The sequence below is a fragment of the Oncorhynchus clarkii genome, chromosome 22 (assembly GCF_045791955.1).
Source record: "Oncorhynchus clarkii lewisi isolate Uvic-CL-2024 chromosome 22, UVic_Ocla_1.0, whole genome shotgun sequence".
NCBI classification, from domain to species: domain Eukaryota; kingdom Metazoa; phylum Chordata; class Actinopteri; order Salmoniformes; family Salmonidae; genus Oncorhynchus; species Oncorhynchus clarkii.
The window spans coordinates 44,469,156-44,495,980 of record NC_092168.1 but is presented as its reverse complement, the minus strand read 5'-3'; the positions used below and the strand labels follow the sequence as shown (position 1 = coordinate 44,495,980).

The following is a 26,825-nucleotide window of genomic DNA, read 5'->3' as shown; positions in this document are numbered from 1 at the left end:
TTACTATCAGAGCTGTTACTGTCAGTGTTGTTACTCTCACAGCTGTTATTGTCACAGCTGTTACTGTTGTTACTGTCACAGCTGATACTGTTGTTACTGTCACATATGTTACTGTTGTTACTGTTGTTACTGTCACAGCTGTTACTGTTGTTACTGTCACAGCTGTTACTGTCACAGCTGATACTGTTGTTACTGTCACAGCTGATACTGTTGTTACTGTCACAGCTGTTACTGTTGTTACTGTCACAGCTGTTACTGTCACAGCTGTTACTGTTGTTACTGTCACAGCTGTTACTGTTGTCACTGTCACAGCTGTTACTGTTGTTACTGTCACAGCTGTTACTGTCACAGCTGTTACTGTTGTTACTGTCACAGCTGTTACTGTTGTTACTGTCACAGCTGTCACTGTCACAGATGTTACTGTTGTTACTGTCACAGCTGTTACTGTCACAGCTGTTACTGTTGTTACTGTGAGATTGATTTTGCGTTAGGATTCCAGAAGTGCCCAGAGGATATATGACATATGAAAGTGCTATGCAACACCTCAATGTGGTCCTCGAGGAGCTACACACTTCCAACAACACATTGCTGTTTTCCCTCTGACCCCACCACAGCTGTTCCTAGAGGGAGGCCATCCCAGGTTGTGTTTCCACCACAGCAGTTCCTAGAGGGAGGCCATCCCAGGTTGTGTTTCTGACCCCACCACAGCTGTCCCCAGAGAGAGGCCATCCCAGCTTGTGTTTCTGACCCCACCACAGCAGTTCCTAGAGGGAGGCCATTCCAGGTTGTGTTTCTGACCCCACCACAGCTATTCCTAGAGGGAGGCCATCCCAGGTTGTGTTTCTGACCCCACCACAGCTGGTCCTAGAGGGAGGCCATCCCAGGTTGTGTTTCTGACCCCACCACAGCAGTTCCTAAAGGGAGGCCATCCCAGGTTGTGTTTCTGACCCCACCACAGCTGTTCCTAGAGGGAGGCCATCCCAGGTTGTGTTTCTGACCCCACCACAGCTGTTCCCAGAGAGAGGCCATTCCAGGTTGTGTTTCCACCACAGCTGTTCCCAGAGAGAGGCCATTCCAGGTTGTGTTTCTGACCCCACCACAGCTGTTCCTAGAGGGAGGCCATCCCAGGTTGTGTTTCCGCCACAGCTATTCCTAGAGGGAGGCCATCCCAGGTTGTGTTTCTGACCTCACCACAGCTGTTCCCAGAGAGAGGCCATCCCAGGTTGTGTTTCTGACCCCACTACAGCTGTTCCTAGAGGGAGGCCATTCCAGGTTGTGTTTCTGACCCCACCACAGCTGTTCCTAGAGGGAGGCCATCCCAGGTTGTGTTTCCACCACAGCTATTCCTAGAGGGAGGCCATCCCAGGTTGTGTTTCCACCACAGCTATTCCTAGAGAGAGGCCATCCCAGGTTGTGTTTCCACCACAGCTATTCCTAGAGGGAGGCCATCCCAGGTTGTGTTTCTGACCCCACCACAGCTGTTCCCAGAGAGAGGCCATTCCAGGTTGTGTTTCTGACCCCACCACAGCTATTCTTAGAGAGAGGCCATCCCAGGTTGTGTTTCTGACCCCACCACAGCTATTCCTAGAGGGAGGCCATCCCAGGTTGTGTTTCTGACCCCACCACAGCTGTCCCCAGAGAGAGGCCATCTCAGGTTGTGTTTCCATCACAGCTGTTCCTAGAGAGAGGCCATCCCAGGTTGTGTTTCTGACCCCACCACAGCTATTCCTAGAGGGAGGCCATCCCAGGTTGTGTTTCACCCCACCACAGCTGTCCCCAGAGAGAGGCCATCTCAGGTTGTGTGCTGTTCCCAGAGAGAGGCCATCCCAGGTTGTGTTTCTGACCCCACCACAGTTATTCCTAGAGGGAGGCCATCCCAGGTTGTGTTTCTGACCCCACCACAGCTGTTCCTATAGGGAGGCCATCCCAGTGAGCCACCACAGAACCACAGTAGAGGGAGCAACACTTAATGGAAACTCCCTGTTTCCTCTGTTCAGTGTGGCACACTCCTGAGGGAGAGTAATGGTTCCTACAGCAGCTTCCTGATTATACATGGCCATGCCAGGGAGGAAACTCAGGGCTATGGTTGGTTAGGGGAGACTGCTGTGGATAGCATTGAAGTGACGGTTAGTTATGAGACATGGCTGTGCTTTATTCTGTGTGAGGACTGTGGCAGCCCACATAGCTGCGCATGTTAGGAGCGCAAAATGTTAAGCTGACATTTATATCATAGGAAAAAAAATGAAGACTTGGCTTAGTCAAGTGTCACAACAGACTTACCCTCACTTTACTGCTCTCAATCAAGTACTGTGCCATGGACTTCACTAAGGCTTCGAAGAAATACCACGAGTACTACGAAACAGAGATACAGAAACAAATGCAAATCAATGCAAACATGAAACTTGATGTAAATGTCCAGAAAACCCTTCTTCACCCTGTTGCTGTGCTGTTCATTACCTTTAGCAATTTGTTGCTGGTGAGGAAGTCTGTGGAAGGCTTTAGAATTGCAGTCATGGCTTTGGCCAGCTCCTCGTGAACTGTTCTCGTGGTAGAAGATGTGTATGGCTCGGTCTTAAACACATACTGAACCAGGGAGGGAGAAAAAAACAACATCATGTTCTACAATTACACAGTAGGTAATTGTGCCCTATGACAAATGGACCAGTACCATGCTTACCTGGCTAACTTAGTGCAAATTGAGAAATGATGTGACTAAACTCAACAAAAAGAAGAATTAACTGTATTATGAAGCCAAGATCAATGATCTAAAGAATGTGGGAAAAAAACTTTGGAGTACTTTAAGTGGAATTATGTGCAGAAAGACGTTCAACTACATCTTTCATCCAATCAGATGGCTTATTCATCACAAAACCATTTGATGTTGCCAATTATTTTAATGATTATTTAATTGGCAAAGTGGGCAAACTTGGGCAGGAAATGCCAACAACAAACAGTGAGCAATTGTATTCATGGATAAAAAAACAAATAATTAAAGAAAAGCATTGCAAGTTAGAATTGTATAAAGTTAGTGTGGGAGAGGTGGAAAGATTATTGTTATCGATCAATAATGACAAACCTCCTGGCATTGACAACTTCGATGGAAAGCTACTGAGGATGGTAGCTAACTCTATAGCTACTCCTATCTGTCATATCTTCAACCTGAACATAGAGGAAAGCCTTTGTCATCAGGCCTGGAAGGAAGCCAAATTATTCCGCTACCCAAGAGTGGTAAAGCGGCCTTTACTGGTTCTAACAGCAGACCTATCAGCTTGCTGCCAGCTCTTAGCAAACTGTTGGAAAAAATGATGTTTGACCAAATACAATGCTATTTCTCTGTAAACAAATGAACAACAGACTTTCAGCATGCTTATTGACAAGGGGACTCAACATGTACTGCACTGACACAAATGACTGATGATTGGTTGAAAGAAATTCATAATAAGAAGATTGTGGGCACTGTACTGTTAGATTTCAGTGCAGCCTTTGATATTATTGACCATAACCTTCTATTAAAAAAAATGGTGTTATTGCTTTTCAACCTCTGCCATATCGTGGATTCAGAGCTATCTATCTAATAGAACTCAGAGGGTTTTCTTTAATGGAAGCTTCTCTAATGTCAAACATGTAAAGTGTGGTGTACCACAGGGCAGCTCTCTAGGCCCTCTACTCTTTTCTATTTTTACCAATGACCTGCCACTGGCATTTAACAAAGCATGTGTGTCCATGTATGCTTATGATTCAACCATATACGCATCAGCAACCACAGCTAATGGAGTCACTGAAACCCTTAACAAAGAGTTGCAGTCTGTTTTGGAATGGGTGGCCAGTAATAAACTGGTTCTGAACATCTCTAAAACTAAGAGTATTGTATTTAGTACAAATCATTCCTTAAGTTCTAGACCTCAGCTGAATCTGGTAATGAATGGTGTGGCTGTTGACAAAGTTGAGGAGACTAAATGACTTGGTGTTACCTTAGATTGTAAACTGTGATGGTCAAAACATATAGATTCAATGGTTGTAAAGATGGGGAGAGATCTGGCCGTAATAAAGAGATCCTCCACTTTTTTGACACCACACTCCAAAAAGCAAGTTATGTAGGCTCTAATTTTGTCTAATCTTGATTATTGTCCAGTCGTGTGGTCCAGTGCTGCAAGGAAAGACCTACAGTGCCTTGAAAAAGTATTGATCCCCCTTGGCGTTTTTTCCTATTTTGTTGCACTACAACCTGTAATTTAAATAGATTTTTATTTGGACTTCATGTAATGGACATACACAAAATAGTCCAAATATGTGAAGTGAAATTTAAAAAGTTCACTTGTATCAAGAAATGCTAAACAAAATCTAACTGAAAAGTGGTGTGTGCATATGAATTCACCCCCTTTACTATGAATGAAGCTAAATAAGATCTGGTGCAACCAATTACCTTCAGAAGTCACATAATTTGTTAAATAAAGTCCACCTATGTGCAATCTCAGTGTCACATGATCTGTCACATGATCTCAGTATATATACACCTGTTCTGAAAGGCCCCAGAGTCTGCAACCCCACTGAGCAAGGGGCACCACCAAGCAAGTGGCACCATGAATACCAAGCAGCTCTCCAAACAGGTCAGGGACAAAGTTGTGGAGAAGTACAGATCAGCGTTGGGTTCTAAAAAAATACAAGAAACTTTGAATATCCCATGGAGCACCATTAAATCAAATTTCTTTTAAATGGAAAGAATATGGCACCACAACAAACCTGCCAAGAGAGGGCCACCCACCAAAACTCACGGACCAGGCAAGGAGGGCATTAATCAGAGAGGCAACAAAGAGACCAAAGATAACCCTGAAGGAGCTGCAAAGCTCTACAGCGAACATTGGAGTATCTGTCCATAGGACCATTTTAAGCCGTACACTCCACAGCTGGTCTTTACGGAAGAGTGGCCAGAAAAAAAGCAATTTCTTAAAGAAAAAAATTTGCAAACACGTTTGGTGTTTGCCAAAAGGCATGTGGGAGACTCCCCAAACATATGGAAGAAGGTACTCTGGTGAGATGAGACTAAAATGTAGCTTTTTGGCAATCAAGGAAAACGCTATGTCTGGCGCAAACCCAACACCTCTCATCACCCCGAGAACAACATCCCCACAGTGAAGCATAATAAGTGTGTCTGTCAGAGCTGTGTGTAAGTTGACTATGCAAACTATTTGGGATTTTCAACACATGAATGTTTCTTGTAAAAAGAAGAAGTGATGCAGTCAGTCTCTTCCAGATAAGATAAACAGCAGGACAATGACCCGAAGCATACTGCTAAAGCAACACTCGAGTGGTTTAAGGGGAAACATTTAAAAGTCTTGGAATGGCCTAGTCAAAGTCCACACCTCAATCCAATTGAGAATCTGTGGTAGGACTTAAAAGATTGTTGTACACCAGCAGAACCCGTCCAACTTGAAGGAGCTGGAGCAGTTTTGTCTTGAAGAATGGGCAAAAATCCCAGTGGCTAGACTTGCCAAGCTTATAGAGACATAACACAAGAGACTTGCAGCTATAATTGCTGCAGAAGGCTCTACAAAGTATTGCCTTTGGGGGTGAATAGTTATTCATGCTCAAGTTCTGTATTTTTGTCTTATTTCTTGTTTGTTTCGCAATAAAAAATAGTTTACATCTTAAAAGTGGTAGGCATGTTGTGTAAATCAAATGATACAAACCTCCTAAAAATCTATTTTAATTCCAGGTTAAAAGGCAACAAAATAGGAAAAATGCCAAGGGGGTGCATACTTTCGCAAGCCACTGTAGTTACACTGCAGCTAGCCCAGAACAGAGCGGCACGTTTTGCTCTTAAATTTAATCAGAGGGCTGATATAAATACTATGCTGCCAGTTTCTCTTGGCTAAGAGTTGAGGAGAGACTGACTGCATCACTTCTTCTTTTTATAAGAAAAGAAAATCCCAAATTGTTTGCATAGTCAACTTACATACATCTCTAACACACACACTTATCCCACCAGACATGCCACCAGGGGTCTTTTCATAGTCCCCAAATCCAGAACAAATTCAAGAAAGCGTATATTATTATATAGAGCCCTTATTGCATGGAACTTCCTCCCATCTCATATTGTTCAAATAAACAGCAAACCTGATTTTAAAAAACAGATAAAGCAACACCTCATGGCACAGGACCTCTCTCCTATTTAACCTAGATAGTTTGTGTGTATGTATTGATATGTAGGCTACGTGTGCCTTTGAATTTTTTTTATTTGAGCTGTTCTTGTCTATTGATGTTCTGTATTATGTCATTCCCTATTATGTTTCATGTGTTGGACTCCAGGAAGAGTAGCTGCTGCTTTTGCTGCAGCTAATGGGATCCTAATAAAATACAAAATACCAGAATAGATATGATAAATGGACCAGTACCATGCTTACCATGACATATGATAAATGGACCAGTACCATGCTTACCATAACATATGATAAATGGACCAGTACCATGCTTACCATGACATATGATAAATGGACCAGTACCAGGCTTACCTTGGCATATGATAAATGGACCAGTACCAGGCTTACCTTGGCATATGATAAATGGACCAGTACCAGGCTTACCTTGACATATGATAAATGGACCAGTACCATGCTTACCTTGGCATATGATAAATGGACCAGTACCAGGCTTACCTTGGCATATGATAAATGGACCAGTACCAGGCTTACCTTGGCATATGATAAATGGACCAGTACCAGGCTTACCTTGGCATATGATAAATGGACCAGTACCAGGCTTACCTTGGCATATGATAAATGGACCAGTACCAGGCTTACCTTGGCATATGATAAATGGACCAGTACCAGGCTTACCATGACATATGATAAATGGACCAGTACCAGGCTTACCTTGGCATATGATAAATGGACCAGTACCAGGCTTACCTTGGCATATGATAAATGGACCAGTACCAGGCTTACCTTGACATATGATAAATGGACCAGTACCATGCTTACCTTGGCATATGATAAATGGACCAGTACCAGGCTTACCTTGGCATATGATAAATGGACCAGTACCAGGCTTACCTTGGCATATGATAAATGGACCAGTACCAGGCTTACCTTGGCATATGATAAATGGACCAGTACCATGCTTACCTTGGCATATAATAAATGGACCAGTACCATGCTTACCTTGGCATAAGATAAATGGACCAGTACCATGCTTACCTTGGCATATGATAAATGGACCAGTACAATGCTTACCATGACATATAATAAATGGACCAGTACCAGGCTTACCTTGACATATGATAAATGGACCAGTACCATGCTTACCTTGGCATATGATAAATGGACCAGTACCAGGCTTACCTTGGCATATGATAAATGGACCAGTACCATGCTTACCTTGACATATGATAAATGGACCAGTACCATGCTTACCTTGGCATATGATAAATGGACCAGTACCACGCTTACCTTGGCATATGATAAATGGACCAGTACCAGGCTTACCTTGACATATGATAAATGGACCAGTACCAGGCTTACCTTGGCATATGATAAATGGACCAGTACCATGCTTACCTTGACATATGATAAATGGACCAGTACCATGCTTACCTTGGCATATGATAAATGGACCAGTACAATGCTTAGCGTGGCATATGATAAATGGACCTGTACCATGCTTACCATGACATATGATAAATGGACCAGTACCACGCTTACCTTGGCATATGATAAATGGACCAGTACCATGCTTACCTTGGTTACATATGATAAATGGACCAGTACAATGCTTAGCGTGGCATATGATAAATGGACCAGTACCATGCTTACCTTGGCATATGATAAATGGACCAGTACCACGCTTACCTTGACATATGATAAATGGACCAGTACAATGCTTAGCGTGGCATATGATAAATGGACCAGTACCATGCTTACCTTGACATATGATAAATGGACCAGTACCATGCTTACCTTGGCATATGATAAATGGACCAGTACCACGCTTACCTTGGCATATGATAAATGGACCAGTACCATGCTTACCTTGGCATATGATAAATGGGCCAGTACCATGCTTACCTTGGCATATGATAAATGGGCCAGTACCATGCTTACCATGACATATGATAAATGGACCAGTACCACGCTTACCTTGGCATATGATAAATGGACCAGTACCATGCTTACCTTGGCATATGATAAATGGACCAGTACAATGCTTAGCGTGGCATATGATAAATGGGCCAGTACCATGCTTACCTTGGCATATGATAAATGGGCCAGTACCATGCTTACCTTGGCATATGATAAATGGGCCAGTACCATGCTTACCATGACATATGATAAATGGACCAGTACCAGGCTTACCTTGGCATATGATAAATGGACCAGTAGCATGCTTACCTTGACATATGATCGTAGGTAGTGTTCCAGCCCTTCTTCGTGGCACTGGGAAACAATGTGAATCATGACTCTGAAAGGGACAGAAAGCAGATGTAAGAGCAGGTCAATACTCAGGCCTCACAGAGAACCCAATTAAGAACATATGTCTATGGGAGTCTCCCAAGTGGCACTCTATTCCCTATATAGTGCACTACTCTTGACCAGAGCCCTGTGGGGGAATAGGGTGTCATTTTGGGACACAGACTAACACTACTGACTTGGTGACGTTGACAGCCACCTCCTCATGGGTGGCACTGGTCAACACACGGAATAGCTGGTTGAGAGTGGTGGGCAGGAACTGTATCATCACAGAACTCTCCATAGCGTGTAGACTCTGAGGAGAGAAGAACATAGGCTTACTAACACACTGAAGGCCTTGTATTTCCCCGAGGCAAAATGCTGATCCTGCAGAATGTCATCCACAAGCACATCAAAGACAGGCGTAACTGCATTAACAGAACTGACTTATGTTAAAATTACTCGTAAGGAGAGATGAAATTAGAAACAGCTTCAATCTAAGTGCTTGGTGGCGTACAGTAAACAGAGGAAACTCCCAAGCCGGCTCTAATCAGTCTCCGATGAGGAGGTGAAAGTTGCATCTCACCGAGAGCGGCGGAAACCAAACACACAGTTGCGTGGAAACGGAAGCAGCAAAGAATAACAGGACACACCTGAGAACAAGCATGTTAATCACACACACCTACGAGCTAGTTCCTGAGCGACCCGTTGGTGCATCACTCCGCACGGGCCAAGGCCTGCCAAGTTATCTGACAACCTGCCAGGGAAACAACTCTCTGCTAGAACTGGCTTTGGGTGACCAGTGTTTGTGTGGAATAGTGTGTTTACACGAGCACCCAAGAGATTCATCTGAATATGTGTCTCTGCTCATGTCAGTGTTCAGAGGGGGGAAATGGAGAGAGCACCTGTGGACTGGAGCCGAGGGTAATGCTAGCAGTGTCCCACCCAGGCCTGAGTAAACAAGCAATGACTTATTAACATCCCGGGTAAATCAGACAGCCTGGATGGCAGAGAGAGTGATGGGTGACAGGTGTTGGAGGGAGGGAGATCGAGAGCCAGAATGGATACATGAACGTGTTTTCTCTCAAGCCACCCTATTCGGCGCACAACAACAGGTGTCATGTCTTTCAGACCCCAGTCAGACAGGTCTTCACACATCCTGGTCACGCCCACGGAGTTGCCACCGTCACTGACAATGCTTTACCTTCAGATACTTGACCAGCTCTCCTCCTGTCCCCTGGGCTGCAGACTCTGTGCTCTGACAGTGACCAAAGAAATTGTGCAAATGTTGATCCTACAGAGAGGAGAAGTAGGAGAATGTTAGAAAACAAGATGTCTAGAAGAGGCGGTGGAGATCATGCATTTAAAAACCCCTGTATCGGTTACGTCACTGAACTAATCTGAGAAATGAAACCCAACCTGAGTGTACACAGTGGAGACGAGGTGAGTGGACACCTTGAACAGAGGCTTGCCTCCATCCACCCATTTGATTTCAGGATGCTGCTGCGTGGGACATAGGACATATTTTAACAATACTAAAAACAAAGTCACTGGTTATCATACTACAAAGGTGGTGTGTTGGATCAACCTACAGTATAGTAAAGTCAAGGCCTTTAGTGTACTCTAGGTGGGTACAATACAATAGAGAGAAGAGAATTAAAAGCTCAAGTTTAAACAACTAAACACCAGTCATTAACTCAGCCATGTTGTATTCCCACGCAATTAGTTTAACATCGTTAAGTTCCACTGCTGTGTGCTTTCACTTCCCCTGATTGGCTGAGATAATGACATCTCACACAACCTTGAGGCAGACAACAAGCCCCTTGTAAGGCGATGTACCACTCAGAAAGGTTCTGTTGCTCTCTCTTTCCTCCACTACTTACAGGTTACATTTGACTGATAGAAAATGACTGGATTGGTTTAAATCTGTTTTTCTTTAAAACCGTTATGTTCTTTCAGATGTGATAAAGGAAAGGAGCCACGGAAAAGGGAAAGGAAGTCATAGTGTGTGTGTGTGTGTGTGTGTGTGTGTGTGTGTGTGTGTGTGTGTGTGTGTGTGTGTGTGTGTGTGTGTGTGTGTGTGTGTGTGTGTGTGTGTGTGTGTGTGTGTGTGTGTGTGTCTTGTGTGTGTGTGTGTGTGTGTGTGTGTGTGTGTGTGTGTGTGTGTGTGTGTGTGTGTGTGTGTGTGTGTGTGTGTGTGTGTGTGTGTGTGTGTGTGTGTGTGTGTCTTGTGTGTGGGTGTGTGTGTCTGAAGGGAGAGCTACCTTGCTGACAACCTCTTGACAGTTGAGGTAGCCAGTGGGCAGGTTGGCAGCCACAGGGACGTGACTCTCATTCATGACCACCCTGCCATCCTTCAGCAGAGGGAGCCAGGCGTAACCCACTGAGGACAGACAAGGACAATGAGAGACAAGACAGGCAGTCAGCTTACAGACAGTGTCACACCTAACAGTGACCCAGCACTGGGAGAATAGGGAAAGCTTACAGACAGTGTCATACCTAACAGTGACCCAGCACTGGGAGAATAGGGAAAGCTTGCAGACAGTGTCATACCTAACAGTGACCCAGCACTGGGAGAATAGGGAAAGCTTGCAGACAGTGTCATACCTAACAGTGACCAAGCACTGGGAGAATAGGGAAAGCTTACAGACAGTGTCATACCTAACTGTGACCCAGCACTGGGAGAAAAGGGAAAGCTTACAGACAGTGTCATACCTAACCCAGCACTGGGAGAATAGAGAAGAATGGAAACTGGCACAGGCACAAATCGTCCATCATTATAGTGGGGAAAATTCATTTGGATGGTTTAAGACTGGATGTAGGCCTGAGTCACATGGGTCTGTATCCTGGGTTTGGTGTCTACCTTGTGTCTCCACCACGTCTCTCTTCTTGGCGCTGGCCTTGCTGTTGCTGTCACAGCTGACGTGGAAGAAGGTGAACAGCAGATGGTGCTTCTCATTGAGCTGAGTGGGTAGCGCAATCTTAAACTGAGGAACAAAGAACAGAAACATACACGCTCAGGGTTAGAATACACACTGCCACTGCTTCGTCTACTCACTACTTACTCTAAAGTATTGTTTAAAATGTAACTGTGCATTCTGCATGATTCAGTCTGGTCGACTAACGAGCATGAATTAAATTAAATAGAAATCCCATCAGTACCTCATCATAAAACTCCGGGCTGTGTTGGTGATGTGATACCGCAGCAGAGGCATTCCCTGTAAACAGGGGTCCTCCTGGTCGACCATAGATGCACTGTGGGTAATAATAACAATAATTTTGTTATTAGGCTACCTGGTGTGGCAGGTAGCCTAGTGGTTAGAGCATTGGACTAGTAACCGAAAGGTTGCAAGATTGAATCCCCGAGCTGACAAGGTAAAAAATCTGTCATTCTGCCCCTGAACAAGGTAGTTTACCCACCCATCTTTCATGTTCCCTAGGTTGTCATTGAAAATAAGAATTTGTTCTTAACTGACTTGCCTAGTTAAATAAAAAAAAAAAAAAATAAAATGTTCTTCCCCTAAACATGTCGTCGTTGGACAACTTGTTACTGTTCCTCTTGTACCAAACGACACTGTGGCATCCGATGAACTCTGCTGAGGAGGAGTCATATGAGTGGTAGCTTACCTTGAGCGAAACAGCCTCCTCTCCGTCAGAGTCCTTGAACTCGATGCAGACAGCTATGTTTCTAGCCTGAGGAGAGAGCAGACAGAATAATCTGAATAAAAGCTGACCCACGTGGAGATGCTGGAGGGAAACACATTTATGCTGGACACATTTATAGTAAAGTTGGAAAAGTAATATCATGATATTTAGTAGTCTCTCGTGACAGATTGTTACATGTAATCAAGTCTCTTTTTAGGCTCCCAAGTGGCGCAGCAGTCTAAGGCACTGCATGCCAGTGCAAGAGGCAACACTACAGACACACTGGTTTGAATCTAGGCTGTATCACATCCGGCCGTGATTGGGAGTCCCATAGGGCGGCTCACAATTGGCCCAGCATCGTCCGGGTTTGGCCGAGGTAGGCCCGCCATTGTAAATAAGAATTTGTTATTAACTGACTTGCCTAGTTAAATAAAGGTTACATTTTTAAAAAACAATAAAAAAAAACAACTAGCCACATGAGATTTGTGTATCTTGATCAAACTGAGCAGTGACTATACCTTTGTGAAGGATTTTTGGCTGTCGTACTTCAGGTGTCTGGGGTAGACATAGAGGTGATTGTTGTAGATGGTGAACGGCTGGGAGCATTTGGCTATGTAGGGAACAAACTCCTCCACCTCAAAGTAGATGTTCGTCTTCTCACTGCTATCAAAAGTCCTCACAGGAATATAGGATGAGCTAATACAATCTACACACAGCGACAGAGACAGGACAGACGGGGGGGGCGGACAGACAATCAGACCAATCTGAGTTGAAGAGAAACAGCTTCCATCCTTCATGCTCCCAGTATGTGTTGAATTTGGAGGGCTTACTTGTCAAGTCAGGGGCAACATCATCAATGGTAACGTCTAAGTTTCCTAAGATTACAGGGAGCTTGGCCATCTTCTCTGGCCTAGGGAGAAGAAGCATAATAAGTACTGGTTAATGCCTTTGTTATCATCTACCTAGGAGGATCTGATGGAAAACAGGCAAACTGCCTGGAAACTACCCTGTGAACAGACAGAACCCAAGAGGAGAAACCAAATGTTTGTAAAGGTGAGAAAACATCTGCGGTACAGGCTTTCATTGTGAAAGAGAATATCTTCAGCCAAAAAAAACCTGCCTATGGGAATCAGCTTACGAAATGCCCACTGTTATAAAACTTTAATCATTCAGACTAAACAAGAATAAATTCAATATTCTCAATGTGATGTACTCGTACGATGAAACCAAAGTCAGCAAAGAATGCAGACGGTAGGAGTTACGAACTTTCTGAAGTCAGCCAGCAGTTTAAACATGTCGTCGTTGGACAACTTGTTACTGTCCTGTCTGTAGATGGCGGAGAAACGTCCACTTTTGTCCAACGTCCCCGATGCATCTTTGAACAGAGGCCTGCAGGGAAGGAGAAATGAGAATCAAAAATGACAGGTCTGTTTACAGTAGTTCTCTGGACAAAGCTCTGCTGACCTGGGCTTGATCTCAGAGGGGTTTTTCCACTGGTCTGGGCTAGATCTCAAAGGGGGTTTTCCACTGGTTTGGGCTAGATCTCAGAGGTGGTTTTCCACTGGTCTGGGCTAGATCTCAGAGGGGTTTTTCCACTAGTTTGGGCTAGATCTCAGAAGTGGTTTTCCACTGGTCTGGGCTAGATCTCAGAGGGTTTTTTCCACTGGTTTGGGCTTGTTCTCAGAGGGGGTTTCCCACTGGTCTGGGCTTGATCTCAGAGGGGGTTTTCAACTGGTCTGGGCTAGATCTCAGAGGGGTTTTTCCACTGGTCTGGGTTAGATCTCAGAGGGGGTTTTCACTGGTCTGGGCTAGATCTCAGAGAGGGTTTTCACTGGTCTGGGCTAGATCTCAGAGGGGGTTTTCCACTGATCTGGGCTAGATCTCAGAGGGGGTTATTTAGAGTTATTTGGCAACTTTGGTTGTGAATGATACAAACCTTAGAATGCCTTAGAAATCAAAACATATATGGGCTGCATGATACGACTATAGACTATTGATGATTTGAGAAAGTCACAAAAAAAAGCTTGTGCTCTGTTCCTTGCCAGGGGCATGAACAAGGGCAGGGACAGGAACAGGGGCAGGAACAGGGGCAGGAACACGGGCAGGAACAGGAACAGGGGGAGGAACAGGAACAGGGGCAGGAACAGGAACAGGAACAGGGGCAGGAACAGGAACAGGAGCAGGAACAGGAACAGTAACAGGGGCAGGAACAGGAACAGGAGCAGGAACAGGAACAGGGGCAGGAACAGGAACAGGGGCATGAACAGGGGCAGGAACAGGAACAGGGGCAGGAACAGGGGCAGGAACATGAACAGGGGCAGGAACAGGAACAGGGGGAGGAACAGGGGCAGGAACATGAACAGGGGCAGGAACAGGGGCAGGAACAGGAACAGGGGGAGGAACAGGAACAGGGGCAGGAACAGGAACAGGGGCAGGAACAGGGGCAGGAACACGGGCAGGAACAGGAACAGGGGGAGGAACAGGAACAGGGGCAGGAACAGGAACAGGAGCAGGAACAAAAACAGGGGCAGGAACAGGAACAGGAACAGGAGCAGGAGCAGGAACAGGGGCAGGGGCAGGAACAGGAACAGGGTCAGGAACAGGGGCAGGAACATGAACAGGGGCAGGAACAGGGGCAGGAACAGGGGGAGGAACAGGAACAGGAGGAGGGGGAGGAACAGGAACAGGAACAGGGGGAGGAACAGGGGCAGGAACAGGAACAGAACGGGGGGAGGAACAGGGGCAGGAACATGAACAGTGGCAGGAACAGGGGCAGGAACAGGAACAGTGGGAGGAACAGGAACAGGGGGGAGGAACAGGGGCAGGAACAGGAACAGGGGGAGGAACAGGGGTAGGAACATGAACAGGGGCAGGAACAGGGGCAGGAACAGGAACAGGGGGAGGAACAGGGGCAGGAACATGAACAGGGGCAGGAACAGGGGCAGGAACAGGAACAGGGGGAGGAACAGGAACAGGGGCAGGAACAGGGGGAGGAACAGGGGTAGGAATATGAACAGGAACAGGAACAGGGGCAGGGGATAAAAGACCTGTCATCCATATGCACTCGAATAGCAAATGGAGGCCGCTTTCCCCACCGGTTTGTTTTTTTCAGTCATTCAGAATCGGCTATTCCGGTATAATTATCGTAGAACCTGGGATCCTCCTCTTTTTAGTAGCAACCACCAACACTCTGCTTTCACACAGGACTGTATATAGAAATGTCTGGGCTTTGAACAACCCTTATTTCACTCCATGCATCAACCACTGTTTAACCTCTTGGATCTCTAGGGGCGCTATTTCATTTTTGGATAAAAAACGTTCCCGTTTTAAGCGCGATATTTTGTCACGAAAAGATGCTCGACTATGCATATTCTTGACCGTTTTGGAAAGAAAACACTCTGAAGTTTCAGAATCTGCAAAGATTTTGTCTGTAAGTGCCCCAGAACTCATTCTACAGGCGAAACCAAGATGATGCATCACCCAGGAATTAGCAGAATTTCTGAAGCTCTGTTTTCCATTGTCTCCTTATATGGCTGTGATTGCGCAAGGAATGAGCCTACACTTTCTGTCGTTCGCCCAAGGTCTTAGCAGCATTGTGACGTATTTGTAGGCATATCATTGGAAGATTGACCATAAGAGACTACATTTTCCAAGTGTCCGCCTGGTGTCCTGCGTCGAATTCGGTGCGCAATTGCCAGCTGCTTCCACTTTACCATTTGATTCTGTGTCCAAGAACGATGTATCAATGAAGAGATATGTGAAAAACACCTTGATGATTGATTCTAAACAACGTTTGCCATGTTTTCAGTCGATATTATGGAGTTAATTTGGAAAAAAGTTCGCGTTTTGAGGACTGAATTTTCGTTTTTTTTTTGGTAGCCAAATGTGATGTATAAAACGGAGCTATTTCTAATACACAAAGAATCTTTTTGGAAAAACTGAGCATCTGCTATCCAACTGTATCCTCATTGAAAACATCAGAAGTTCTTCAAAGGTAAATGATTTTATTTGAAGGCTTTTATGTTTTTGTTGAAATGTTGCGTGCTGGATGCTAACGCTAATGCTAACGCTAAATCCTTTGTTTGCTAGCTACTGTTACACAAATTATTGTTTTCCTATGGTTGAGAAGCATATTTTGAAAATCTGAGATGACAGTTTTGTTTACAAAAGGCTAAGCTTGCGAGATGGCATATTTATTTCATTTCATTTGCGATTTTCATGAATAGTTAACGTTGCGTTATGGTAATGAGCTTGATTTATTCCTGACCGGATCCGGTATGGGGAGTTCAAAGGTTATATGCACAACAGGTTTTCCGCCCAAACTCTGTGTGCCATGGGCTCTCCAACCCCTGTTCCTGCAGCTACCCACTACTCTGTGTGACATGGGCTCTCCAACCCCTGTTCCTGCAGCTACCCAGTACCCTGTGTGCCATGGGCTCTCCAACCCCTGTTCCTGCAGCTACCCAGTACCCTGTGTGCCATGGGCTCTCCAACCCCTGTTCCTGCAGCTACCCAGTACCCTGGAACATGAATAGTAAAACATTTTCACAACAAAATATATTTAATTAAACTGTTGACAGCCCCTCATCTCTGTGCGCTGGAGAAAGGAATGAAGGAGAGAGAGGGGGAGATGAAAACACATAGTGGTGAGATATCCTGTAGCAAAAGGTAATGTGTCAGCCTATTAATTATGACAAATAAAAAAAACAAATTCCTTATTACTAGGCTGTTCAGAATCAAATACAAATGCATTATAATTGTAGGCTTAGCCGCCCTGCACAATCAATGCACCAACAGCATTGCCTAGGCCTATACTTTCTCTCCCAGACTCATGAATAGACATTTTGGAACATAGAATAAGGTAACCAAGTCCATCTAGTATGCATAATAATACAGTCCACACTCAAAAGGTGATTAGAAGAATGTGTTTAATTTTTCGGTGTAAAGGCTAGACTAAGTATGTACCAAAGTATGTACCAAAAAAAAAAGTTCTGCCATGAGTAATATGCGGTAGGCTATGTATTGTATAACAGCACAATTATTACTTTAATTCAGATTTTTTTTAAATGGTGTCGAGCTCATATGTAGGTCTACGCGTATGCATTATCTTCATGGGTGTTTTGAATGAATCATCACATTAGAAAGCCCTGGCCATTTAATTGTGTTAGGCTTTGAAACACAATGCTTTCCACTCAGTTTTCAACCTGTTGTTGAATTTCTTTCTTTAAAAAATTTATCAATCACTGTGAGGTGAGTTTTAAAAGCACACACTGTTTTGATGATATGTTTTCAATTGCATTTGCATTGATGTTAGAGGGACAGTAGAGCCCTGAGTACCAGGCCATTAGGACCTGATGGAGGGACAATAGAGCCCTGAGTACCAGGCCATTAGGACCTGGTGGAGGCACAGTAGAGCCCTGAGTACCAGGCCATTAGGACCTGATGGAGGGACAGTAGAGCCCTGAGTACCAGGCCATTAGGACCTGATGGAGGGACAATAGAGCCCTGAGTACTAGGCCATTAGGACCTGATGGAGGGACAATAGAACCCTGAGTACTAGGCCATTAGGACCTGATGGAGGGACAATAGAGCCCTGAGTACAAGGCCGTTAGGACCTGATGGAGGGACAATAGAGCCCTGAGTACTAGGACATTAGGACCTGATGGAGGGACAATAGAACCCTGAGTACTAGGCCATTAGGACCTGATGGAGGGACAATAGAGCCCTGAGTACCAGGCCATTAGGACCTGATGGAGGGACAATAGAACCCTGACTAGGCCATTAGGACCTGATGGAGGGACAATAGAGCCCTGAGTACCAGGCCATTAGGACCTGATGGAGGGACAATAGAACCCTGAATTAGGACCTGATGGAGGGACCCTGAGTACCAGGCCATTAGGACCTGATGGAGGGACAATAGAGCCCTGAGTACCAGGCCATTAGGACCTGATGGAGGGACAATAGAGCCCTGAGTACTAGGCCATTAGGACCTGAGTACCAGGCCATTAGGACATGATGGAGGGACAATAGAGCCCTGAGTACCAGGCCACTAGGACATGATGGCAGTTAGTAAATTGGATACTGCCGACGCATGTCCAGAGCGTATAAAAGGAGATTACCGTGACTCGATGGTCACGTGGAAGGACTGCCGGTGTGGCGGTAATACAATCATCGATCAGCCCTATTTACCAGTGTCAAAAATGTAAATTATTGAATTATTTAATTTCATCTAGATATTTTGTAGTCAAAGCGATGCCATACTAAACAGACCTACTATCAAGTTCCTCTAATAATGACAAGGTATTCCAAAAGGTCAAAGCATCTTTCAATAACCTCTAACTATAACCATCAGTTCAGGTTAGTAACCGTCCAGTACCTGGCGGCCCATCCAAAAGGCATCCTGTACTGGCCCAACCGGCTGCAAGACAATTTGGCATTTTTCAGAACCTTCTGTGCCACCTGGTGGGAGAAAGGAACAGAGTATGAGTGGTCCATTCTGATCTGACAATACAGACAGGGGTGATGGGCAGCAGTCCAGGCTCCAGCATATCCTATTGAGTTAGCTCTGAGGCCTGCCAAGCCACATGCACGCACGCACGCACGCACGCACTCACACACACACACACACACACACACACACACACACACACACACACACACACACACACACACACACACACACACACACACACACACACACACACACACACACACACACACACACACACACACACACACAAGCGTGTACACACACTAACGCAAACACACCCTGAAAATGGTCCCTAATGCAGTTCAGATTTTCTCTGTTAAAACCCATTACTTCTCCGTATAACAGAACAGAACCAGACTTGTAAAACCAATGCTTGTGGAGTGTTATTGTAACCAGACAGCACTTATGATGTGTATGATTTTATCATTCATCATGTGGAATAATCTAATTGACTGTTGTGTTTTTGTGATGCCGAGGCCCCGCCACAGAGCGTACCTTGGTGGAGTCTGAGCTCTTCGTGTAGGGCTCAGCACAGTGTGTGATTCCTCCCTGGAGGACCTTCTCAATGCGAGCTAACAGGAAGATATCTGGGTGTGGACACGTTACAGAGAACACTCCCTGTGGCGAGACAAAAGCAAACAGTGAAAACAAGAGTATGAGTGAAACATTGTTTTAAAGGTTCTTCTGTGTATTGGCTGTACATGACGGTCAGACAAAAACATCCACACACCATTTAAAAAAATTTAATATGCAGACCTAAATCTGTACAGGTAGCTACATTAAAGTATATCAATCATGTCATATCGAAAGAGATAAATAACTCCAAATATTCTATATAGATGAATATAATCTCTACACCTGTCTGGGGTACAGCATGGCCTCCTCAGGCAGACCGTGGACCTCCCTCTGCAACCCCAGCAAGGCGTCCCCACCCCCGTTCATGTACTGGCTGCTGGGGTTGGCCACCAGCTGTCTGACGGACGGGTGGTTCAGGTCCACGTGGAAGTCTGACGAGATCTTCCTGCTATTCTGGATGTCGAACAGCGACAGGGTCACATAGAACGGCTCCACCTGGAAATGAAGCAATGGGAAAAGTGTCTTAGCTGGTGTAGTAAACACATGTAGAGGATGACACTAAATACAATGCTAGTCTTTGCCGTTTATAGATGATACTGTGATGCCACAGAAGGTTCATGAGTTTGACAAGAGACTGGCTGAATGCCTTTCAGTGTATCTCCGTCAGGTCAGTGTATCTCTGTCTATGTCATGTCTGTATACCTGAACAGGTTGACATGTTCTCTCGGTAATGGACAGGCTGCCTGCCCTCCTTTAAACAGTGCCTTCAGCCATTACTATGGCTCTCGGCGGGTTACTAACCCAGAGCTCCCTCGCGAAAAAGACAAACAGCAGTGATGACATACGCCAGAGATGTGATCACTCCACACCTCTCTTTGTCACTCACCCATTGTTCCGAGAAAATACGGGTTATAAAACAATAAGATATCTGTCTCACATTGAGCACTGACTCATGGAGAACTAGGGGAAGGAGATCTGTCTCACATTGAGCACTGACTCATGGAGAACTAGGGGAAGGAGATCTGTCTCACATTGAGCATTGACTCATGGAGAACTAGGGGAAGGAGATCTGGCTCACTTTGAGCACTGACTCATGGAGATCTGTCTTACATTGCGCACTGACTTATGGAGATCTAGGGGAAGGAGATCTGGCTCACGTCGAGCACTAACTCATGGACAACTAGGGGAAGGAGATCTGGCTCGCCTTGAGCACTGACTCATGGACAACTAGGGGAAGGAGATCTGGCTCACAATGAGCACTGACTCGTGGACAACTAGGGGAAGGAGATCTGGCTCACCTCGATCACTGACTCATGGAGATCTAGGGGAAGGAGATCTGACTCATGGAGATCTAGGGGAAGGAGATCTGGCTCACATTGCACACTGACTCATGGAGAATTAGGGGAAGGAGATCTGGCTCACATTGAGCACTGACTCATGGACAACTAGGGGAAGGAGATCTGGCTCACATTGCACACTGACTCATGGAGAACTAGGGGAAGGAGATCTGGCTCACATTGAGCACTGACTCATGGAGAACTAGGGGAAGGAGATCTGTCTTACGTTTGTTGTTGGTCCCTCGTCATTCTCCTCTACACAGCTCTGCAGGTTGAAGGCCAGGTCATTGCAATTTACCAAAATGCGCTTGCCAAACTTTTCTTCATATTGCTTTACATCTGGCTCAATTCCTGAGAAGTCAAGTTTCTAAAGAGACAAAAAGAGCGTAGGTTAGGTTTATTTTACCCATCATTTAGAGCTGGGGGATTGTCAAATACCTTTCTGAAAAGTCGATAGTTACGAACCTGTGTGTCCGGATCCAAGGTGAACAGTTTCAATCTGGTCTCGTTCCTCATTTTAGATTCAATATCTCTTGCACTCTGAGGACAAGACGTTTTTTTAAATAAATACCCAGACCACAGCTTTCCTTATTAGGCAGAACTCTTTAAGCAAAAAGGTTTTCAGATTGAACTGCTTTTATCACTTGAACATTTCTCTTCATTTGAGTCCATCCGGAGTTGAGGTTTCCTATAACGTGCTGACCAAGACAGACCAGACAGACTCAATGGTAAAGTCAGGTGGTGCCTATCACCACGGCAAAGCCTGTCAAGCACTCTGTCAGACATCTGCTTTGTTAGTTAACTGCTACCATCAGATTCCATGCACATACAGTATGGCTTATCTATAGGCTGATTGCTCCTCAAGGCTAACCTACGGACATGTGATCCTAGGAGACAGTCAGATGTCCACCTCAGAGCCCAGGCTGTTCCAGGAAACCCAGCCGTTGAAGTCTGCCCAAGTACTGAGTGCTTCAGCAAATGGTAATGGAAATCTCTTACGGTAGCTTTCCACTATGGGAAAGAACCAGATATTGGTTCCTCTCCTGCTTTTGGTCGCTTTTCAAATAGCAGGAGCTGTCATTTGTCTGTGTGTCTCGGTCAGGTCATTTTTATTTTTGATTATATTTTCCTTTATTATGTTCCCCTAACCCTACCACCCCTCCACTAATTGGAGTAAACTAATGGACAAAATCTCTTAGGCTTCTACTTCCAGCTTATACATACTATATACAGTCGTGGCCAAAGGTTTTGAGAATGACACAAATATACATTTTCACAAAGTCTGCAGCCTCAGTTTGTATGATGGCAATTTGCACATACTCCAGAATGTTATGAAGAGTGATCAGATGAATTGCAATTAATTGCAAAGTCCCTCTTTGCCATGCAAATGAACTGAATCCTCAAAAAACATTTCCACTGCATTTCAGCCCTGCCACAAAAGGACCAGCTGATATCATGTTAGTGATTCCCTCGTCACAGTGTCTCCTGACCCATCCTGTCTCAGCCTCCAGTATTTATGCTGCAGTAGTTTATGTGTCGGGGGGCTAGGGTCAGTTTGTTATATCTGTAGTACTTCTCCTGCATTACCCGGTGTCCTGTGTGAATTTAAGTATGCTCTCTTTAATTCTCTCTTTCTCTCGGAGGACCTGAGCCATAGGGCCATGCCTCAGGACTACCTGGCATGATGACTCCTTGCTCTCCCCAGTCCACCTGGCCGTGCTGCTGCTCCAGTTTCAACTGTTCTGCCTGCGGATATGGAATCCTGACCTGCTGTTTTCAACTCTCTAGAGACAGCAGGAATGGTAGAGATACTCTTAATGATCGGCTATGAAAAGCCAACTGACATTTACTCCTGAGGTACTGTGATTATTATTATTTGACCATGCTGGTCATTTATGAACATTTGAACATCTTGGCCATGTTCTGTTATAATCTCCACCCGGCACAGCCAGAAGAGGACTGGCCACCCCTCATAGCGGCAGGGTAGCCTAGTGGTTAGAGCGTTGGACTAGTAACCGGAAGGTTGCAAGTTCAAACCCCTGAGCCGACAAGGTACAAATCTGTCGTTCTGCCCCTGAACAGGCAGTTAACCCACTGTTCCTAGGCCGTTATTGAAAATAAGAATTTGTTCTTAACTAACTTGCCTGGTTAAATAAAAATAAAATAGCCTGGTTCCTCTCTAGGTTTTGGCCTTTCTAGAGAGTTTTTCCTAGCCACCGTGCTTCTACACCTGCATTGCTTGCTGTTTGGGGTTTTAGGCTGGGTTTCTGTACAGCGCCCTCAGATACCAGCTGATGTACGAAGGGCTATAGAAATACATTTGATATGATTTGAGATCACTCTCTCATGCTGATTGAGTTTGAATAACAGACTTGAAGCTTCAAAAGGAGGGTGGTGCTTGGAATCATTGTTCTTCCTCTGTCAACCATGGGTACCTGCAAGGAAACATGTGCCATCAGCATTGCTTTGCACAAAAAGGGCTTCACAGGCAAGGATATCATTGCCAGCAAGATTGCTGAATTGAGATTGTTCAATTGTTATAAGATTGTTCAATTGTTATGAAGAAGGCTTCAGGGCACCCAAGAAAGTCCAGCAAGCTCCAGGATCGTCTCCTAAAGTTGATTCAGCTGCGGGATCGGGGCACCACCAGTACAGAGCTTGCTCAGGAATGGCAGCAGGCAGGTGTGAGTGCATCTGCACGCACAGGGAGGCAAGACCTTTGGAGGATGGCCTGGTGTCAAGAAGGGCAGCAAAGATGCCAATTCTCTCCAGGAAAAACATCAGGGACAGATTGATATTTTGCAAAAGGTACAGGGATTGGACTGCTGAGGACTGGGGTAAAGTCATTTTCTCTGATGAATCCCCTTTCCGATTGTTTGGGGCATCCGGGAAAAGGCTTGTCCGGAGAAGACAAGGTGAGCGCTACCATCAGTCCTGTGTTATGCCAACAGTAAAGCATCCTGAGACCATTCATGTGTGGGGTTGCTTCTCAGCCAAGGGAGTGGGCTCACTCATAATTTTGCCTAAGAACACAGCCATGAATAAAGAATGATACCAACACATCCTCCAAGAGCAACTTCTCCCAACCATCCAGGAACAGTTTGGTGATGAACAATGCCTTTTCCAGCATGATGGAATACCTTGCTATAAGGCAAACGTGATAACTAAGTGGCTCGGGGAACAAAACATCGATATTTTGGGTCCATGGCCAGGAAACTCCCCAGACCTTAATCCCATTGAGAACTTGTGGTCAATCCTCAAGAGGCGGGTGGACAAACAAAAACCCACAAATTCCAACCATTGATTATGCAGGAACGGGCTGACATCAGTCAGGATGTGGCCCAGAAGTTAATTGACAGCATGCCAGGGTGGATTGTAGAGGTCTTGAAAAAGAAGGGTCAACACTGCAAATATTGACTCTTTGCATCAACTTCATGTAATTGTCAATAAAAGCCTTTGACACTTATGAAATGCTTGTAATTATACTTCATTATTCCATAGTAACATCTGACAAAAATATCTAAAGACACTGAAGCAAAAAACTTTGTGGAAATTAATATTTGTGTCATTCTCAAAATAGTTATATTTTGTCTGTTTTTAATCCCAATCGTTACCCTCAACCCCTACCATCTATCTCTGAAGACCATCCAGTTTGATTTCTATTGGCCATATATATTTAACTGTGCTGTTTCACAAAAGTTCTGAAGCTTTATACATTTTACGGACACACTATATTTGACATTAGTTATCTTGTTGTTTTTAGTCCCATCCTTCAGCTCCACTCAACCCCTTCCATCTATCCCTTAACAAAAGTTCTGAACCTTTCAATTCTCATAGTTCTACCAATTGTAAAATAAATATATTTTTTTTTGCTAAAAGTATTATTATATTACTGATCATTTAACTATGACTTCTAAAATCACCCAGCAGTGCTATTTGCAGAGTTAGGTCCAGGTAAATGTTGCAATTCTTCAGCAATTCCTGGACCTGTGAGCAAAAACAAGCTACATATGGACAGTACCAAAACAAATGATCTAATGACTGTGTCTCTTCGCAGCAAAATCTGCAGAGTTAGGAAGGTTGTTTCCCCCATATATATAACATTCTATTGGTTGCAAGTATTTTCTATAATATGTATATTTTTTAAATGCAAAATTTTGAATCCGCTGTCGTTTTGCATATCAATTGGTACTTCCCAACTATTTTGCAATCTATACGGCAGAGCTTAAAAAAAAAGTGGTTGTTAAATTAAAAAAACAATATTTTGAAGATGATTTCATTTTCAAATAACCGAGAGTAATCTGAATAAATGGAGAGAAAAAAACTTTATTATTGAACATGGGGTGAGACTAATCTGCTAGAGAATCAGTTCGGATTCAAGCATATATGACTGAAGCCTTTTGTGAGAGGTCTAATTTTGGTCATATAATTTAAATAAAAAATAGGTCTCTAGGTGTAGGCAGGGCCAGAAGCAAATAGGTCAACTGGGACTAAAGAGTTAATCGGGGGGATTTCTCCACAAATAGACAGGTATTTTTCCTTTCCATGGTAGCAAGATCTTATCTATTTCTGCTCTGTCAGGTCTTACTAGAGATAGAAAGTAATGTTTAAAATGGAGGTGTGAACACACCAGTTGAAGCTAATTAAAGCCATAGGTTTGGGGGGGGGGGGGGGGGGGGGGGCTGCTCTCTGAGAAGCCTGACTCACTGGCTACTCTCTACATACTTACCATGGTGAAGTGATTTCATGGTGTAACTACTTTATGTCTCATGTGAACAGGGCATAAACAATCCTTCTGCTTGGGACCGCCCATTAGTGAAAACAGGACCCACCTGAAAGCTGTCCATACTCCCCAACGAACTGTCTGCCTTTCCCGGCTCGTCATCTGCCACAGAAAAAAAGGGCAGAGCACCCCATTGAAAACAGAGGTTCAACAATTCCACTATTTTACAGGCTACAACTCCATTATCACACCTCTTCCTTAATCACACACTACTAAACAGTTAAGTAGAGTAAACAGTGACTTAGACTGCCCCGAGAACAGCGAGGACAGTCAGAAAAACAAAGCAGGCCTGAGATCAGATCCTAGAGCCCTTATGGGAACCACTGGGTTGTTTTACCCCTAGGAAAGCGTGATTACTAAAAGGTAGTGAGAGTTAACGGTGTTCTTTCCTCCTGGCTCAGGCCTCAGATCAGATTAAACTCCTGGGTGGTCCTCCAGCTCCACCATCACCGGATTAGAAGGAGATGTCTTGTGAACACAGAGTTCACATTTACAGACAAGACTGTTAATGATGTGCGTTTAGCTTGTACAGGAACTAGTACCATTATCATCTCTGTCTTCCCCAGTCTGGCTCCAAGGTGTTTTAAACTACTCAACTACAGCCCATCAGTTTGGCGCTTTATGCTAGCTATGCCCCACAACAGGGTTATTTACATGGGCGGTTGATGAAAGAATGTACTTAGGCAGACTGTATTTACACATGGCGTCTCTTGGCCCGACAGGCAGACAAGTGTACTGCAGTGAACCCTGGGATGTTTTCTTTGTATTGCTGACACTTTGAGAAGCACATTCTCCTTGAACTAGTTTTTTTTTTAAAAAGAGCATTTACACAGAAATCTTTGTCTCCACTCTTAACTCCCATCCTTGAACTCTGAAAACACACACACACACGCACATGCACAGCACGACCGGCACAGCACACATGCACATCACACACACAGACACGCATGGGCTCACACGCCCCCACACACACGTCATGCACACACACACACAGACACGCATGGGCTCACACGCCCCCACACACACGTCATGCACATCACACACACAGACACGCATGGGCTCACACGCCCCCCCACACACGTCATGCACACACACACACAGACACGCATGGGCTCACACGCCCCCACACACACGTCATGCACACACACACACACCGTCGTGGATGTCCCCGTTCCTCTTCTCCTGCATGGCGATCTCAAAGCTGCTGTGGAGGATCTTGTTGAGAGTGCTGATCCAGTCCTCCATCTCTCCCTCGCTGTCGGCAGCCAGCAGGTACGTGCTCTTGTCCTGCATCTTCAGCTCAAAGGCAAAGCGCCGCACCCTGTTATTCTGCAGACAGACACAGAGGAGAGGAGGAGAGGAGGAGAGGAGGAGAGGAGGAGAGGAGGAGAGGAGGAGGAGAGTAGGAGGAGAGGAGGAGGAGAGGAGAGGAGGAGGATAGGAGGAGAGGAGGAGAGGAGGAGGAGAGTAGGAGGAGAGGAGAGGAGGAGGATAGGAGGAGAGGAGGAGAGGAGGAGGAGAGGAGGAGGATAGGAGGAGAGGAGGAGAGGAGG

General features: G+C 45.0%; 1 protein-coding gene across 13 annotated transcripts in view; it reads right to left on the bottom strand.

The window, feature by feature from the left end:
- The window catches only part of LOC139380955 (dedicator of cytokinesis protein 9-like), a 167,222-nt gene that overhangs the window by 43,375 nt on the left and 97,022 nt on the right, over nucleotides 1–26,825 (bottom strand). For 9 of the 13 annotated variants that reach the window (XM_071124148.1, XM_071124151.1, XM_071124156.1 and 6 more), the window contains exons 8-27: nucleotides 26,427–26,601; nucleotides 25,322–25,374; nucleotides 20,955–21,029; nucleotides 20,716–20,856; nucleotides 19,435–19,647; nucleotides 19,072–19,194; nucleotides 18,463–18,545; nucleotides 13,353–13,475; nucleotides 12,917–12,996; nucleotides 12,605–12,792; nucleotides 12,069–12,134; nucleotides 11,604–11,696; nucleotides 11,305–11,428; nucleotides 10,706–10,824; nucleotides 9,861–9,944; nucleotides 9,646–9,735; nucleotides 8,642–8,757; nucleotides 8,385–8,454; nucleotides 2,458–2,583; nucleotides 2,281–2,352 (exon numbers count right to left, since the gene is read on the bottom strand). In XM_071124148.1, the coding sequence (XP_070980249.1) occupies nucleotides 2,281–2,352; nucleotides 2,458–2,583; nucleotides 8,385–8,454; nucleotides 8,642–8,757; nucleotides 9,646–9,735; nucleotides 9,861–9,944; nucleotides 10,706–10,824; nucleotides 11,305–11,428; nucleotides 11,604–11,696; nucleotides 12,069–12,134; nucleotides 12,605–12,792; nucleotides 12,917–12,996; nucleotides 13,353–13,475; nucleotides 18,463–18,545; nucleotides 19,072–19,194; nucleotides 19,435–19,647; nucleotides 20,716–20,856; nucleotides 20,955–21,029; nucleotides 25,322–25,374; nucleotides 26,427–26,601 (2,214 nt within the window). The remainder of the gene's footprint in view (nucleotides 1–2,280; nucleotides 2,353–2,457; nucleotides 2,584–8,384; nucleotides 8,455–8,641; nucleotides 8,758–9,645; nucleotides 9,736–9,860; nucleotides 9,945–10,705; nucleotides 10,825–11,304; nucleotides 11,429–11,603; nucleotides 11,697–12,068; nucleotides 12,135–12,604; nucleotides 12,793–12,916; nucleotides 12,997–13,352; nucleotides 13,476–18,462; nucleotides 18,546–19,071; nucleotides 19,195–19,434; nucleotides 19,648–20,715; nucleotides 20,857–20,954; nucleotides 21,030–25,321; nucleotides 25,375–26,426; nucleotides 26,602–26,825) is intronic. The other 4 variants (XM_071124155.1, XM_071124158.1, XM_071124145.1 and 1 more) reach the window with 1 other exon arrangement.